Source organism: Paramormyrops kingsleyae, chromosome 1 (assembly GCF_048594095.1).
Source record: "Paramormyrops kingsleyae isolate MSU_618 chromosome 1, PKINGS_0.4, whole genome shotgun sequence".
Classification (NCBI taxonomy): Eukaryota; Metazoa; Chordata; class Actinopteri; order Osteoglossiformes; family Mormyridae; genus Paramormyrops; species Paramormyrops kingsleyae.
In genome coordinates, this window is record NC_132797.1 from 67,547,745 (window position 1) to 67,564,743 (window position 16,999).

The following is a 16,999-nucleotide window of genomic DNA, read 5'->3' on the forward strand; positions in this document are numbered from 1 at the left end:
ATTATTTTTTTTATTGAAGTGCCCTGGAATATCATGGATAAGTAATACTACTACTACTAATAATAATAATAATAATAATAGCCACATAGGAAACTGTATCATGCAGTGACGAGCTTTTCGGACTTGGATAATGAATATTAGACAATTATCTTAAATTGCTGCCTGAAACTTTATCTAATTTTATTTGAATATTTTATACTATATTACATATATAATAAAAATATTTGGTTTATTTTTGACGGGTTTAATATAATTTTATTTAGCATCATTTTTTATAAAATAGTCTACAATTATTTTTTCATTTCCAGATTCTCAATTATCATTCTGGTTTTAAAATGGCACATTTTTTATGCGATGTGTGCCAAGATTTTCGATTTCAGCTATTTTGTTTTCCATAATGCCCAAAAGAAATATCGCTGAATAAAAGCGTCGGATATATTTTGTGGTCTCAGTCATACATAGGTTTCAGTATGGCTTTAGCTAATACAATCGTTTAAATGCTTAGTCGTTTTAAAGGTTACATGTCTCTGTTAACTAAAATGAATGTTATAATTTTATACTTACGTGCCATATAACTGCTCAACAAAACGAGTTAATATGGCAGCGCTGCGCCTCAGAAGAGCAGCACTAAACCTTAAAACATTAGTAGTGATAAAGTCAACGGCCAGTCAAGTGCGTATCAATTCTGAGAGCGGCTGCACTGAAAGTGTCGAAGGCTCCTGCTGATAATATTGCCCCCCATTCAAATGAAGCTTGACCCCGGTGCAGTCCCGTACCAACACACCAAAACGCCCTGAATCTGAATGATTAATCAGAGACAGGCACTCCCAGGGGTCCAAGCACAAGAAGTGTGTGTTTTTGTTCTAGATAATATTGATTAAGAAATGGTATTTAATTAATTCATTCGCATTGTCAGATATGGTAGCCTTATACCAGCACATGTATGTTCTCAAATATTGTTATTTAGTTACTTTTTCCCAGTAAATTTGCCTTAATAATCTATTCCGTAACCATTAAATTCTATATTAATCCTTATAAGGCTAAAGGGGAATTAAAATAAATTTTTTAAAAATAGTTAGATCACTCCTACATGCACGTTAGCCCGCCTCACTGGACAGTATAAGCGTTTGGAAAACGGATATGTATGTAAGTTAGATTCACTTGCAGTACGCATTAATTCCACCGACAATACTTCAATACTTCGCAATCAACATTAAATATTAAAGCTTTTAATATTTAAAAGACATTTGCAGTCTGGATATTTTTCCCAGGTAGTGGTGTTTTCAGTTGTGCTTTAGTTGGTGTGCTCTCCGTCTCATGAAACTTCACACTTATCATTTGGAAACAACCACGTGAAACCAGCCTGAAACACAAACATATGCATGCATACAGGCTTATATCATAGGCCTATAACTTTAAAAATGGATGAAAACATTCCTCATTAAATGGTTAAATTGTCAGTATAGAGGCAACAAAATATAAGGAACTATTTAAAAATAAATAGCTAGAAAAATAAAAACTTAATATTAAAACAGCATTGTAGCAACATGCAATTCTGAAGTTATGCCCTATTAGAAAACGCACGCAAGTACCGAATGGCCATTCAGTTTGCAATTTCTACAGCTTTATAAAAGGTCCACAGGGGCCTGTTTGCCCTGATACGCAGTGAAACAAGCGTCCATTAGCACGGGACGCATCGGCCCGCGCGCGATAAGACGGGTCATTAGTGTGAGTAATCGAATTATGCAGATTCCTGGGTAGCCCGAAATGCGGGGGGGTTTTATCCAGCGGGCTGGGGGGGGGGGGGGGGGGGTAGTGTATTCAAAGCGCGGTGTCTCAGCGCTTAAACACGCCCTTTTTCATCAACTAGCGGCCCGAAAGAGAGAGAGAAGAGCAGCAGCATCCCAGTGCTGTAAGCACCAGTATCCAACCCGGCTTCGCTAGGAGCTGGACAGGCCGGCCGGGAAAGTGCACCACAATGTGGCAAGCACTACTTAACCTCCTTTTCCTATTAATTTCGTGTTCTCTTCGGTGCCATTCTCAAGGTAAGTTAATGTCTTTTGTTAAACAAATTGACATACTCCACAGGACTAGTCTTTCATGTATAGGTTCTCACCCTTTCTGACCAACCACAAAACCATCTTCTCTGTCCGCTTTGATTTTTTTTAAATTGTGTAATACACTAAGCAAATATATGTACACCTTTTAATATTTATACACCGGAAAAACTTGTATAATAGCTTCTGTATGTTCCAAGATGCATTAACGATGAAAAAATGGATCAATGGTTAAAATGGATCACAATTGAAAGCAACATTATTTGCTATATAGTTAGAAGTCATTCGTAATTAATGATTTACTGAATGGTTTATAATACTTTATTGAATGGAAATTGTACCATATGCTAGAATAGTTTACTAACTTATTGCCTGCTGTTTTCAAAACTAAATTGTATTTATAGTATATGATACCTGAAAGTTAAAAAAAATGTAAGTCAAATTTCTTACTAATAATACATGCAGGTGCATATTTTTATTTTGTGGCCCGATGTAACTTGGCTTTTTCTAGGCCTGCACAATTCAGAAACGTTACTTTAATCTTGAACACAAAGCCTCCCTCAGACAGATTTGAAGTTCTCTTCGGGAACTTTTGCCTGAGCTTTGCCGTTGCTAGGTAACAGAGGAGAGCATGTGACTCGAGGACAATCCGCGAGCCGCTGGTACAGATCTAACACGTAGGAGCCGCACTGAGCTCCCGATGAACAAAAATGCAATATGCGCAATGTTATTCAGCATCTGCCCGTAGAACAACATGCTTATTAATATCTCTTAGTGATCTTGATTGTGACGGTTGTTACTGGTAGTCGAGGGAGACCCATCCGCTCAAATTGTAATCTGCTTTCTTTTTACCCAACGCTTAGTACGTAAGCTCCTTAGTCTGAATCGAGCGCCTAATTACGCTGGAGCTGCAGTTAAAAGACCATTTCTGCCAGAGAAACAACCATCGATCAGAGCACGTATTATAAAGAGAAGTCATGCATGTTTGAGCATGAGAATTTCGTATATTATTAGTAACTGTCCCCGTTATACAGTGAAACGTAATTATCGAAAACGGTGGTAAGGCGTTGTTTCAAATTTCAGAAGTCATGCAGATGTGAAGGAATGTTTTTATTGTTTTGGGTGCATTTTTAAAATGGAATCATTGAGATGGGACAGAATAATTTGTTTAACGTTAATTTTTTAACCAGAATCTCTGCAGTCCTTTTTGAATTTTTCTTGTAACTGATTCACTAATTCTGGTAAATGGAAAACAATTCTTTAGCCGTGTCTGGAGGGTAAAACGTTAATTATCACCTTCCTCTGAGAGAAAACATCCTATAACCTGTCATGAGGCATTCCCGAGTTGCTAAAAACTGAAGGCCTAATTAAGTTAATCTTCTCATTGTTGAGGAGGCAAAGTCCAGGCATTAAATCAAATGGCATGTTCTAGAGAATGTCTCCTCTAAATGATGAGTTAGGGTTATCTTACATGTGCTGACCACCTCTGAAATGTGAGCATGGAATCACTAATTTAATCCAGATTTATTCTGCATGTGTTTGGGATGAAATAGCTGCAAAAGGGACCTTGGAGCACCAGATTTATTCTGCATGTGTTTGGGATGAAATAGCTGCAAAAGGGACCTTGGAGCAGGTGGACAGGTTACTGTCTCTAATCGGCTGAGTCTCGCTTCTGTTTGGTCCAGGGTGACAAAGTTCTCCCGAACCCCAGGATTTCAGCTTGATGATTAGTCATAATTGGTGATCCACTACAGTGCATGACACTCTGTCAGCAATCCCTGAAAGGGTTAGTTAAAAAGAGTTCAAAGAAGGTCTGAGCTAGCACAAAACAATGACCTAGATGCAGACATGTATTGTTAAAACATAATGTGGTTTACTACTTGGGAATCCGCAGTTGTAATTGTTCATGTTGATCAATAACCAAAGTTATGGCTAGTTGACTTTCTTTTGTTAGTTGGAAAGTAATTGCTCCTCAGATCATGTTTTTGTAGCTTAAACTGTCAAAACTTTAGACTGGTGTTTTCATTTTTATAAACAATTACTAGCCTATCTTCTTTAACTTGAGTAGGTTTTGCAAGAGTGTGTTAATAATCTCCTTGCTCATTTCAGCTGTTTTCACGGTCAGGGCTGATACATCCTGGCACTGTGCACACAGATGAAGCCCTTTATTCTTTTGTTTCACACCTGGCATTTGCCATCAGTAGAAACTAAGTTGCTCGGTGGGACAAGTGATAACAATATCCTGAGTGTTTTTTCCAGAGAAGCACTAGGAAATGTAACTGCACACAAGGAAATACGACACTCAACAAAGTCCTAAAAGCTATTTTGACATTTGAAATCCCAGTCTGTGTTAAGTGTGGAGTGAAAGCACAAAACTGAATCAGTTTCAGATCATAGAACCAAATGTATACTGACTAGCTGTGCAGTTAATTAGCTTTGTATTTTATTTTCCTATATTTCAATTTACGGACTAACGCAGTGCAATGTAATCTGCATGGCTGTTACAACTCTGGAAATGGATTTGTCAATTAGGATGTTCTTGTCTATTGATCCCTCAGAAAGCGTTAACCTTGTCTTAGTGGGAAGCCTGGAGGTTGTATTGCAAGGCCTTATCTAGACCGCCAAGGATCAATATTATCTGGAAATGGAGAGCATTACTTAACAGGATTCACACTGACATTCCTGGAATGCGTGTGTATATGGAAATGCTCAAACTCCTTAAAGGTTCCTTTTATCTTCAGATCTTCCATATCAGACAGAATACAACTAACATATATCTTCTTCTAATCCTATTTTCAACATAGATAGCATTGTGAGCTGGCAAACATGGCAGTAAAATAGAAATAAAGCCTATTGTGCTTTGTATGGAAAGTCAAGCAAGTGTCAGGGCTATTAAACTTTTCATTGGTTGTTCTAGAATTTTTATAGCCATGTTTAATGAATTACCCCATACCCATAGTTAGTTAATGTTTACAGGTACAGAAAATTAGTGAAAAAAAAAACAAACCACATATATATAAACACCTGACTTCAGTTTTCCTTGCTCCCTTCCATCTGATATTTAAACCTCAATGCAAGAGTTACTTTGCAGCATTAATATCACCTATTAAGAGCGCAATGTTTTTATATCATAAAAAAAAAATATGTCAAAAGCCGTGATGCAAAATCTATTTTGTAAAATTACTTAAAATAAATTAAGATTAACTGGTGCCAAAAAAAAATAAAAAATCACAGTGAAGCGTAATATAGATGCAGTGCTTCTTCAATTCGAACTGTCTTTTAGTGGCAGCATGTGAATGAGGGATTGAATAACGCACTGTAAGCATGTTGGTTAAGTCCTTTAGCGCATTCTTCGATTTGCCATTTTCCAGCGCTGCCTACCACATGCAGCCGGGGCACGTTTTGCATGCGGCTCTCAGAGCCAAAGTCACTTGTTTGGCGATCAACTGCGTCCTGTCGCATTGATTTCCATATGAAACGGGTCGAGCCGCGGCCCACTTTGACGGCACGGCTGGGCCTGGGGCTCCACGCTGCCAGCCGTTTCCCCGAGGGGGGGGGGGGGGGGGGGGCTGGCTAGGACACACCAAAACAGGGCGGCTTTGAATTAAGCAGAAGCTGCTCTCCCGCCAGCCTCTCACGAGTTGGGGGGGAAAAAGTTGTTTCTTGGGAGGTGACAAGTGCTGTTATTTTTTTTTTTGTAGAGGTGGCATGGAGCCCCCCTCCGTTCCACTTTCATTTTTCCCTTTTTGTTTGCAGGAAGTTGTACTGTATTCGGCATTCTGCCATCCATCTCCACAGTTCCTTTGGCGTGACACCTCCAGTTATGAGGGGGCTCGGCCCTGCTGGCCCGCTCCATTGTGTCATTGTGATTTCACAGTGGGGCCTGAGCCTCCGGGAAGCTTCTTTCTAATGAAAATTCCTCCGCGGCCGCCCTTTGTTTGCCAGGGGTAGGGTGTCCTTATCATTCTCCCTGGATAGCTGTGGGTGCTCGCCTGCTGAGGGTTTAAGTTGGCTAATTAGAAAAGACATGGTTGGGGAGAGGAAAAGGGGGAAAGGAAAACACAACAAAACAACCAAGGAAGACACCAATGGAAAAGTACGGAGCTCTGTCTCTGAAAAGTAGATCGACTTCTTTTTTTTACTTTTATAAATTAAAGAAATTAAATAATTCACTGCTATGCCTTGCTATTGTATTTTCTTCTTAATCCAATCAATATATTCCCTTGCTACTCCTCAGCTTTTCAAACATAAGTAATATATTGCATCAGCCCTTGGTAGAGTTTTGTCACTTTTCCCAGAGCTTTGATGCTGTGGCTAAACACTGGCTTGATCTGAAGGCATTAACATGGTTTCCTTGTTGGTTTGAGCTATTAACCGAATGCCTAGGATTTATGAATATCTTTAAGGTTGCTAGGAGGCTTTTGCAGTGTCCTTCTTTTGAACTTGCTCCCTGATGGGTGGCACTAATCATGCTCACTTCGCCAAATGTAGAATATAGGTAGAATGTAAAAGCTGGGCAATTTTTGTATGACCGGGATGAGGACATTGTCACTGCCTTGCATCTTCTGCAAAGTCATAATCTCATGAAAGTTGAGACATAAATTTGGGGTATTTTTCCCTTATTATCTGCCTTTCCAGATAATTTGACAGGGTTATTTTTTTGCTTACAGGATAGATGGGACGTAATTGCGGCTCAATGGCATGTTTGAGCTGGTTGGTTTTTCGTTTGGATGCTGTGAGCCGCTTGTCTTACCTGAGTGTTACAGACGTGGCTACAGCCTCCGGAATCGTACCCCCATAACAAAGGCTGCCTTTGAGCTAATGTTGGGACAATTTTATCATTAGTAAGCTGATCAGGAAAGGGGTTTGCTCTCCGATTGGCTGCTGAAAGAGTTAAAAAGGAAGTCCATTTGGCTGGCACACTGCAAAAGGCAAAGGGTGGCATCGGCTAAGCAGAGGCAGACCTATTGATATGAGAGTCCTTCTCTGGGATTTTAGTTGAGCAGCATGGTCAATGACCCCACAAGTATTATGGGATTGTTCCATTTTTAAGGTACATATCATGTGAAAGAGGTGATAAAACTGTTGACTTCCACACGATTGAATAGTTGACCTGCACAACATTTATCAAATAGAGTGAAAGAAGATTTTGAAGCTCATTCATTACTTGTGCGATTAGTTATTTCCACTGGGGCAGTTGTGCTGGATTTGATCAGGCCAGCTACCTGACAGAATGTGTCTGAGTTGAAAACGTTTAACATTTTGCTGTCAATATGGCCTCTCCGTCCCTAGTGCATTTCTCTTGCTCCGATGTCCCGTCATGTTAAAAATGTAGATACGTCAATTAGACTAAAGTAAAGTGGTTCCATGTTTTTATTAGCAAACCCTGATTTGGGTTACTGTTCACAGTCACTTGTCCTGCGACTTAAATTAATCATATAAAGATCAAAGGATGACATGACAGAAATGTTCTGTGGAGCTTCTTAACTCCTTGCGGTATTCATATGACCCTTCTGTGGTTTTTCATTTCTCCGCACTAGTATCCGAATGGAATTTCACTGGTGCCTTTTAAGAGTTTTATTTAGTTCCTGGCTCTATAAGTTCACTTAATAAAACGTTCTAATGAAAATTCCAGCTGTCAAGCATTGTCTGAAATCTGTTGTATCAGTGCAGTTTTGAATGGTTGAAATTAAAACTTTGTTTCAATTGGCATGTAAGCTGATGGATCCTTGTAAAGCTGAATATGTTTGACTGAAACAAAGTTACCCAAAATAACCAAATCATGCAAAAATGATTAGAAAAGTGTACACAACATGGGCACACAATGCGATCATCTGAAGAAGGAATGCAAGATAACAAAAATGTTGAAATATGACCTGGATATTTAAAATTCTTCCCATTTCAGTATAGTTCATTGTTTTGCTTAGTCTTCAAATGTCTCTTTGTGTATGTTCTTATTATCTGAAATGTCCCACCAGTGACAGGATCTAAAACAAGGAACGAGGGTCATGAAACCTAGGCAGATACTTGTCAAGAGATTACGGCCTCAGTTTAAAGAAACCCAGTACGCATGCTGATTGGGCGAGATGTAGACATCCAGGGAAATGAAAGCCCAGATGGCTTATTATGAAAAGTAGCTAAGATAGAAGGCTCTAATCCAATATCATGTTTCTATTATGATAAAAATCAGTTATGGTTCTTTTGAAATGGCCGGCCGGTCAAATAAATTTTCAACTACATTTTTGTTTTGGTTTAGTGAGTTTTATGACAACCTGCTAGGAGTCGAACTCATATAGTAAAAAATATTCAGAATTCTTTATCATTATTCTGCATTTTAGCTGAACAACTAGTTCAGAATTATTGGGTTAGTTTTGTATACTGCTGTCATTCAGATCTGTAGGCTTACTACCTTCTCTGACGTTTTTGTTTCTTCAGTGCATATTTGTTTAAGCAGGGAGTGTATTTAAAGGTAGGTGATAAGACCTAGACCACCAAGCCCAGACCTGCACCACCATCCACCACCTCGCATTCTCCTCACCAAAGAATTTGGGTGTAAGGGCTCCGGTACCACCCAGTACCACCCGGTACCACTATTTATCCCAGTCACATTTCTGACAAGGAGCAGCTTGCGCCATTAATCAAGGTGTCAGATGAGACAGTCAGAATCGCGTGTCCTGTCTGGACTAAGACTGACTGAGCACTCTGTCACTGAACTGGTCCGTTCCAGTCAACATCTTCTGGAGAGCGTCAGAGAAGGTGCCGTGGGGGCTAGCTTATCTCAGAGGTACCACACGGCAGGAACATCAAACGGGGGCTTGTAGGAGAGAGCAGTGGAGGCTGTGTAGGTGCCTTGGGAATTGCTGGCATGCTTTTCTCCAAAACCTGTCAATTCCACACCTCCCTACTGCATCAATAAAAGCACCGTATGCAAGTAAATCTCACTGACCACATTTGGATTGAAGATGTGGTTTTACTCTTTATTTATTGTGTAGATCTGATCACAAAATTAAATTTGTGCTCATCTGAGGCTTTGAGATTCAATATTTATGCTTTTCATCACATCGAAAACGGTCTCTGGGCTGATTCATTTTTACTGTGTCACTACAGCTGAGCTACTAGAGAATAAGATAAATTATGTATGTTATAATATATTATTATAGGGTGGTAAACGGAAGCCTGCCCACGGACAGAGTGAGGAATCATTGAGTGCTGTGTTGACTTTGAGTCCCTAAGCATGTCACTCTCCCGCTTTGAGGATGTGAGTCGGGACAGTTCCGCTGCGGGACCGGCAGGTGCGTCCCGCTGGGGTGGCGCTGCGACGGCATCGCGGACTGCGCGGACGACTCAGACGAAGCCAGCTGTCGTGAGTGAAATCTGCTGCGTTTTTTAAGACTAGAGAGTCGCATTGTGCAAATGGGCTCTCGTCAGTGTCAGAATGGTTTAACCTCTGCGTCTTTTTATGTATTTTTTTCATTACTTCTTGTAATATTACCTTCATTTCTTTAAAATCCGGAGACACCTGGATTCTAATCCTCCTAACTTTAATGTCAGGCCTGTAGGCAAAAATAAATTTGGGGGGGGTTGGGGTCCACCCTACAACATTACCAGTTAGTAGGGGGGTCCGTAGATGTTGCCCTGGGGGTTCAAACTCGTCATTTTACTACCTGGCTACATGCCTTATCAGTAATTAAAAATTTTCAGGGGCTGGGGGGTTCAAATCCTTTATTTTCTACCTGGCTACTTGCCTGTTTAGTATCCATTTCTCGAGTCATGTGCTCTGAGCCTCAGGTGTGTTCGGCTCTTTCTGAAGTAAGGCGTCCGTGCCTCCACAGCTCGGCTGAGCTGCGACGACGGGCAGTTCCAGTGTGTCAGCGATGGTGAGTGCATTCCACAGTCGTGGGTGTGCGATGACGAGGAGGACTGCGATGATGGCTCCGACGAAAGGCAGCATTGCCGTAAGCCCCCCCCCCACCCCGCGTTAATCTCTGTCCCCTGACCTCACAGCAGTGCTATGTTTTGCCACATGGGGGCGACATGTGGCTCAGCAGGTTAGGATACTGTGTCTGTGATCAGAAGGTTGTCGGTTCAAGTCTCATGGTTGGCAGAGAGATTTCACAATTGGGCCCCAGGGCAAGACCTTTGACCCTCCAGGGATTGTCTTAACCTGCTTTCTCAAAAACCTATGTATTTCACTTTGGATAAGCTTCTACAAAAGTATTTATTAATAATGTAAATGTAAAGGCACTAATTTCATAATTAATTTAGCTTTATGGAATTTGCGTCAAAGCTGGGTAGATATTCTGTGTGGGGCGGGGTCTCCCCACTTCCTGCTCAGTGTCTGTGCTCAATCTGTCCGCAGCCGGGCGGACTTGTTCCAGCGAGCAGTACACCTGCCCCAGCGGAGGCTGCATCCCCCGGGAATACAGGTGCGACCGGCTGCCCGACTGCTCAGATGGAGCCGATGAGACAGGCTGCCGTAAGTAGCCCCCCCCCCCCCCTGCACGCGAGTCACCGAGCTTCCTCCCAGCTCGGGGCTTCCCCGGCATTTTAATCAATTTGTAACATTAAGAGGCTTGCTGATTGACAGCAGCGGTCACAATATGCTTCTTGTTGCCGGCAACCCGTTTGCGGATTCCTCCGAGGATTAAGCCGGCCTGATGGTCAGATACGGCTCTGTTATTGTCCCGCTCCCCGGTGCTCTGCACTTCATTATGGTACTGCAGCTTCAAAAAATACCAAGCTCTTCATTCACTTGTAAGGAGTGTCGATTCCTCCTTTTATTTATATATTCTGTGCCTGGTTTGGAGCAGTTAATAGATTTGTTGTTTGTATGAAACATCACAATTGTCACTGTCTGAATAAAACGCTAATATAATATGTTGGTTGCTTTATTTTTATTGGCCATGACTGTGCAGTCCTAAAAAGAAAAAAAAAAAAAAAAAAAACACAACAAAACAAAAACTTCACACTAGTTTTGAGAGACGAGAATTATTTTCCCCACTTGGTCCCCTTGTGGTCATTTCAACATGGAGGCACTAATTGTATATGTTTTATAAGGTGCTTGCATCATAAGATCTTTTTATGATACAATCTCAGAGAATTATATTATGTGTGTGTGGTCCTATAGGTTATTATTCTGTGTTGGGAAGGTTGTTTGCTCAAATCCAATGGCTGGCAGAGTAATCACATCAGTCGTGCAAACTTGAGCAAGTCCCTTAACCCCAAATGCTAATGGGATGCTGGAAAAATGGCTGAACCTGTGCTCTGGTCCCAGGTGTCATTCTCTCACCTCTATGTTTGTGTGTACCTGTGCTTGTAAAATATATGAATAAACTTCACAATCAAACACACCGAGCACAGTGTTGCTCAGCTGAGTGACCAAGAAATAGTTTTAATCTTTGATCAGTTCTTAATAATGTGGAATTTTATCATTAATTTCTTTGAAATTCTTAATATGCTTTGCACTTTAATATTTCTTCCACAACTAATTTCTTTATATATTTTACATTTATATTGCGGTAACAGATGTAATTGTGTAACTAATTTCCAGAATCTGTAAGTCATTTAAGATGGTCTGATTTGGAAGGTTTAAAGGTTCCGGTAAGTTGTTTACATCAGAGTTTTTTGCAAACCCTGCCTCCCAGAATACCCAGCATGTGCGGAGATGAGTTGCGACAACGGAGCGTGCTACAACCGCACGCAGCGCTGTGACCACGTGCTCAACTGCCGGGACGGATCTGACGAGGCCAACTGCAGTGAGTGTCGGCCCTTTCCCAACGGCAGGCGGCCCCCCGGGTTTGGGTCGGGCCGGCCTGGTTATGCTCTTTCCCAATTGCCGTTTCAACCAGCTCAGCGCTGCAGCAGCAGCCAGTTCCAGTGCGGCAATCGGGAGTGCATCCCGCATGGGTACATCTGTGACCATGACGATGACTGCGGCGACAGGAGCGACGAGCAGAATTGCAGTATGTGTTCCGGAAACTTCCCGTTAGGCTCACCTCCTGACTCCTCGTAAATCTCATTGTAAGTCTTACGCCGCAGGCTTTGAGCAGTGGTGGTATTTCGATTAACTGCCTTCCTTTCCGTCACAGCCTATCCTACCTGCCGGGGAGACTACTTCACCTGTCCAAGCGGCCGCTGTATTCATCAGATCTGGCTATGCGACGGAGAGGATGACTGCGAGGACAATGCAGACGAGAGGGGATGTGGTAAGGATCCGGGAGCCTGAGAAGGCTGGGTGCTCAAAAAAAACACTGCCAGTTCCATGGCCATGCAGTTAGGCTGCAGTAGCGGCCATTGCTGGTCTTGCTGGTTATGGATATACTGCATCACGCCCTGTGCTGTGTGGAAGTAAAGCCCACGTCCCTTTTAGGCTGTTATTCAAGCTGTTCTTTGTGGCACGGAATCATTCAGCTCTTAAGAAAACCTATTGAATTCCATTAGTCTGCCTGAAGAGTGTGTTTTTAAGCGAAGGGCTGTCAGGCCCTCAGACGAGCCATGTGAGGCTCTCCAAGCCGTTGCCCCGGTGATGTAAAGTAGCGACGTCCTGACGGAGATGCCAGCTTCGAGCCGAGCCACAGTCCGGCATTATGCGCCGCCGGCGAAAACGTGTCGGCTGAAATGGAAAGTCCATTCGTTAGCTAAAATGTGCCCCCCACCCCCTCCCACGCTGGCGCTCCGCCGTCGCTCTCGGCTTTGCGGGCCGCTGTCGTTTCTGACCCTTGTTTGACGCTCGCGGTGACACGGTTTCCGGCAGGACGTTCAGCGTCACGCTGGGTTCGGTAGGGTCGAGTTCACGAGAGGTGAGCCAAGAGTAAGTCGTAAGCAGCAGACACTACAAAAACGACGACAAAAAACCACCCATGGCCTGTTTGTTAGAACGACGGTAAGCTTTTTATGCTTAAGGTTCTCAAAGACTTCCTGTTTACACTTTAAGTTTCTCAGATACGCATAAATACATACATACATATAGGTACATAACCACACCTACCTCTATGCCACACACACACACACACACACACACACATAACCAATGGTATACACAAAACAAGGCATACACGCAATGTTATCACAGATGCGGTTGCAGTTGAATTAATATTGTTATTGCTGTTACTGCTGTTGTTATTGCCACTCGCTGTCCTACTTCAATATCCCTTTGACTATTATTGTTATTTTATTATTATTATTATTTTCGTTTTGTTTCTCTTTTTTTGTGTTTTTTTGTGTTCTCCTTTTGTGTCTTTTGTGTTTTTTTTTTGCAAAGGAAATAAAAAATTATAATAAAGCAGTCCTCTGCAGAGAGGGGGGGGGGGGGCGGGGTGGAGGGGAAAAAAAAAAGAAGAAAAAAAATAAAATAAAAAGTTTCTTAAAGACTTTCAGTTCAGGCTCCCACTCCTCCACAGATGCGGTCCAGCGGGAGTGTTACCCGGGAGAGTGGCCCTGTCCAAACTCGGGGGTGTGTATCCCCCTGGAGCGTCTCTGCGACGGGAACCCCCAGTGCCCCGGAGGAGAGGACGAGACCAACGTTACCGCTGGACGCAACTGCAGTCAGTGCCAGAATTAAATCCCCTTTTATTATGCTCCTTTGCTTTTTAAATCTCTTCCCTTGTCAATAAGTTTTGTCTCTAAGAATGTTATGTGAGTTTTCCTCCCTAATTGACGTTTTGTCCGCACCTCGGGGTTGCCAGGTATCTGGAAGTGTACCTCCCTTAGCTGTGAGCATCACTGCCATGCCTCCCCTGATGGAGGAACGTGTTACTGTCCACCGGGCTACGTGATCAACAACAACAACAGCCGCTCCTGCATCGGTAAATGCAGATCCAACTTGTAAAGCTGCCAGATTGGCAGATTTCTTGAATTATGAGGGAAATGTGCTGTAATTGATCTTTGTGTTTCTCTCTCTTACTGTGTTAGGAAACCGTTTTTTTTTTTTGACAATGCAAAGTCTCTGATGTAAGATACATGAACTACGTACTCTTTACACTTAATATTTTTGTGTAGAAAAAATTTGCGTGGTGTTGTGGACAGGGCTTGTTTCATTTTTACTGGATTTTTCACTCAATATTTTTACATCTCCAATCTTTCGATGCTCGGTGAAGATTTCGACGACTGTCAGATGTGGGGTGTCTGTGACCAGCTCTGCGAGGATCGTGTCGGCACCCACCGCTGCAGCTGCCTCGATGGCTACGTGCTGGAACAGCACCGGCACTGCAGGGCTAACACTTCATGTGAGTCTGCCCTAACCCTTCCCTAGCTATACTTATACAGAAGATTAAGCCCCATCCTCTTGGCCTCCACCACGCATCTGCCCAGCCTCTCACCCCATCCACAGCCTCCATGGGTATTGTGCCTGGACTGAATGTTGTTTCAGTCGCTCTGCGCAGGGATGGACCAGAAAGTCCTGGCCTGGCGACAGTCCTCTCCGGGCCCCTGACCTGCTCAGCACGTTCAGGACGGTCCTGACTAAGGCCCGTAGCATGAGAGAGGACCTGCTACAAAAACACATCATGCGAGGCGGCCATTTGCAAGCTGACGCAAGTCACAGTGACATGCCCCGCCTGCTCGATGGCAAACTCCCGGCCGATGTTTTCTTTGGGATTAGACAGAAATGTCCTACTTAAGAAACCTCCTCACAGAGCCTTCACCCTTAAGCTTAAAGAAATTATGCTTTATTGTCTGAGATCTTGTAGCTAGTGAGCTTCCATCCTGCCTGGCTGCAGGCTGCAGTCTGTTTGTAGTCATGTCTAATATACAGTGTAATAAAGTGCAGGATAAAGTTGCCTCTCAGATCTCATATCTGTGTAACAATCTAACATCACAGTTTGGGGACTTATTATTTTGACTGTGCTGACATATTATAGAAAAAATGTGAGTTTTAGATTCATATTCCCCACCACCTTTATTTTTAAGGTGTGAAGAATTTGTAGAAGTTAGGTGATCCAAGCTACTCAGCCAGGCCTGTTCACAGCATGTGATTTAAAACCCAGGTTTAGAGAAGCTTCAGAGAGAAAGTTGTTATTCTTCCCAGTTGATACAGTGAATGAGCTACGAAACCAGATCCAAACATCAGATTCCCTTTTCACCTTCAAGAAGCATATCAAGACCCATCTGTTCCAAGATAATCTGTACTAGCCTGCTCCATTCTCTGCTTCCTGGATGCTCTTAGTGTTGCACCAACTGCTGATCTGAATAGTTGTCTTATTAAGTTCTTGTTATGACACTTACACTTGTACTGGGCATTCATTGGAGGCTCAGCCTAGCTTTTCTTATGCCTGCTCAGCTCCTTGACTCCTTGTTATGTCTGTAATGTGCTATATTCCTCACTTGCACGTGGCTTTGGATAAAAGCATAGGCCAAGTAAAGTAAATGTGCATATTTTCTGTTACAGCGGGTCAGCCTTGGCTCGTCTTCTCCAATGGACGGGATCTGCTAATCGGCGACATCCACGGACATGGTTTCCGCAGACTGGTGCAGTCCCAGGACCGAGGCATAGCTGTCGGGGTGGACTTCCATTACCATCTGAACCGGATCTTCTGGACTGATACCATTCAGAACAAGGTAAATGATGAAATTAGTCAAGGTTATGGTTAAAACCACCCTGGACATATATATCAATACAGAGAGGAAAACAATCGACTACGATTATTAAGAATTAAAATTAGGAATGTCAGTTCTCACTTGCTCTTCACATTTGTATATGAATATAACTGATGAACAGGAACTCCAGTGTGTGCATGAATGATAAAAACAGGTAAAGAATATCAATTAAAAAGTATTTATTGTATTTATTCAAGTATTTATTAAAAAGTATTATTTATTTACCCATAATCTTGCTTTGTTTATTTCACTATAACTCACTAGTTCTCTGTGTACTTGGGTCTGCAACATATGTCTGTTTTTCTGGTCTTACGATTATTACTTCACTGATATTTGAGGTGCTAATCTGGTGATACTCTGCTTTGGCAATGTTACATTTTCAGCTCGACAACAATGCGCCGCATTGTGTGGATCCCGCCTGGGATGGGTCTTAATGTTCCTCTCGTCCACAGAATGCTGCTTTTCTCTCCGTTCTGACACCACCTTGTGCCTGTGCAAATTCTGGCATCTCCCAAGCTTAGTGGCTCTGTTTGAAGAGTCCCAAGTCTGCATGTCATTTCTGTTTGTGCCGTTTTCTCGCCTTTGAAAGCATTACAGCAATGCTTTATGAAGGAAATCTCCTAGCTACAGTCCCGCAGACATCCTTCTATTGGCCAGTGGGGCAAAACTTTGTAGGAACCTGGCTTACTACAAGGGGGGGGGAATTCTTTAACCGATGCCTCTAGATACGAGTCTCCATGTAATAATAAGAAAGCTTCTTGGCTCCCAGACAGCCGTTCCGTAATGGCGGAGAAGCCGATCTGGAGCAAGATCCAAAAGTCTAATCAAGAAAAACAGTCTGATATGCTTGTCGAAAATGTTCACATATTTTCGTTCAATTTTATGTAACCCAATCGTGTAGGAAGTAGCCCCACGGTATTTGTTTTCACCATGTCTGCCTGGCTATATGCATTCTTTCAGCAACTCAAAGGCTTTTGTTAGAGATTTTGGCTGGTCTCTGGTTTGAACCCTGGCCATAAGACAGAAAGGCTGGGACGTCCCAGGAGGCGAATTTTCCTGTTTATCGGTCACCATCGACTCTCAGGTCAATCCCTTTCTATCTAGGGGACCACAAACAACGGCTTGTAAATTTGCTGTTGAGGTTGAACTATCAGTACACCCCCATAACTAAATTTGCTGGCCAAGCAGTCCCTCTTCCAACTTTCATGGCTTCCAGATCTAGTTTCGAAATGCACAAACACAGTTATCTAATCACTGTGCCAGTGTTGCCCAATGAAACCTTCAAGATGACTGGTGCCATCTTTAAATCAGTATGGTGGTCATTTAGAAATGCACATAGAAATTCAGTG

At 42.5% G+C, this 16,999-nt stretch overlaps 1 protein-coding gene across 1 annotated transcript in view; it reads left to right on the forward strand.

Annotated features, from left to right (window-relative positions):
- The first annotated feature begins 1,870 nt into the window (after positions 1 to 1,870).
- Positions 1,871 to 16,999, forward strand: part of lrp2a (low density lipoprotein receptor-related protein 2a) — a 63,688-nt gene continuing 48,559 nt past the window's right edge. The window contains exons 1-11 of the mRNA XM_072718239.1: positions 1,871 to 2,045; positions 9,313 to 9,420; positions 9,890 to 10,012; positions 10,417 to 10,533; positions 11,702 to 11,812; positions 11,906 to 12,019; positions 12,146 to 12,262; positions 13,457 to 13,600; positions 13,742 to 13,861; positions 14,153 to 14,281; positions 15,442 to 15,611. Coding sequence (XP_072574340.1) covers positions 1,979 to 2,045; positions 9,313 to 9,420; positions 9,890 to 10,012; positions 10,417 to 10,533; positions 11,702 to 11,812; positions 11,906 to 12,019; positions 12,146 to 12,262; positions 13,457 to 13,600; positions 13,742 to 13,861; positions 14,153 to 14,281; positions 15,442 to 15,611 — 1,320 coding nt within the window. The 5' untranslated portion in view covers positions 1,871 to 1,978. The remainder of the gene's footprint in view (positions 2,046 to 9,312; positions 9,421 to 9,889; positions 10,013 to 10,416; positions 10,534 to 11,701; positions 11,813 to 11,905; positions 12,020 to 12,145; positions 12,263 to 13,456; positions 13,601 to 13,741; positions 13,862 to 14,152; positions 14,282 to 15,441; positions 15,612 to 16,999) is intronic.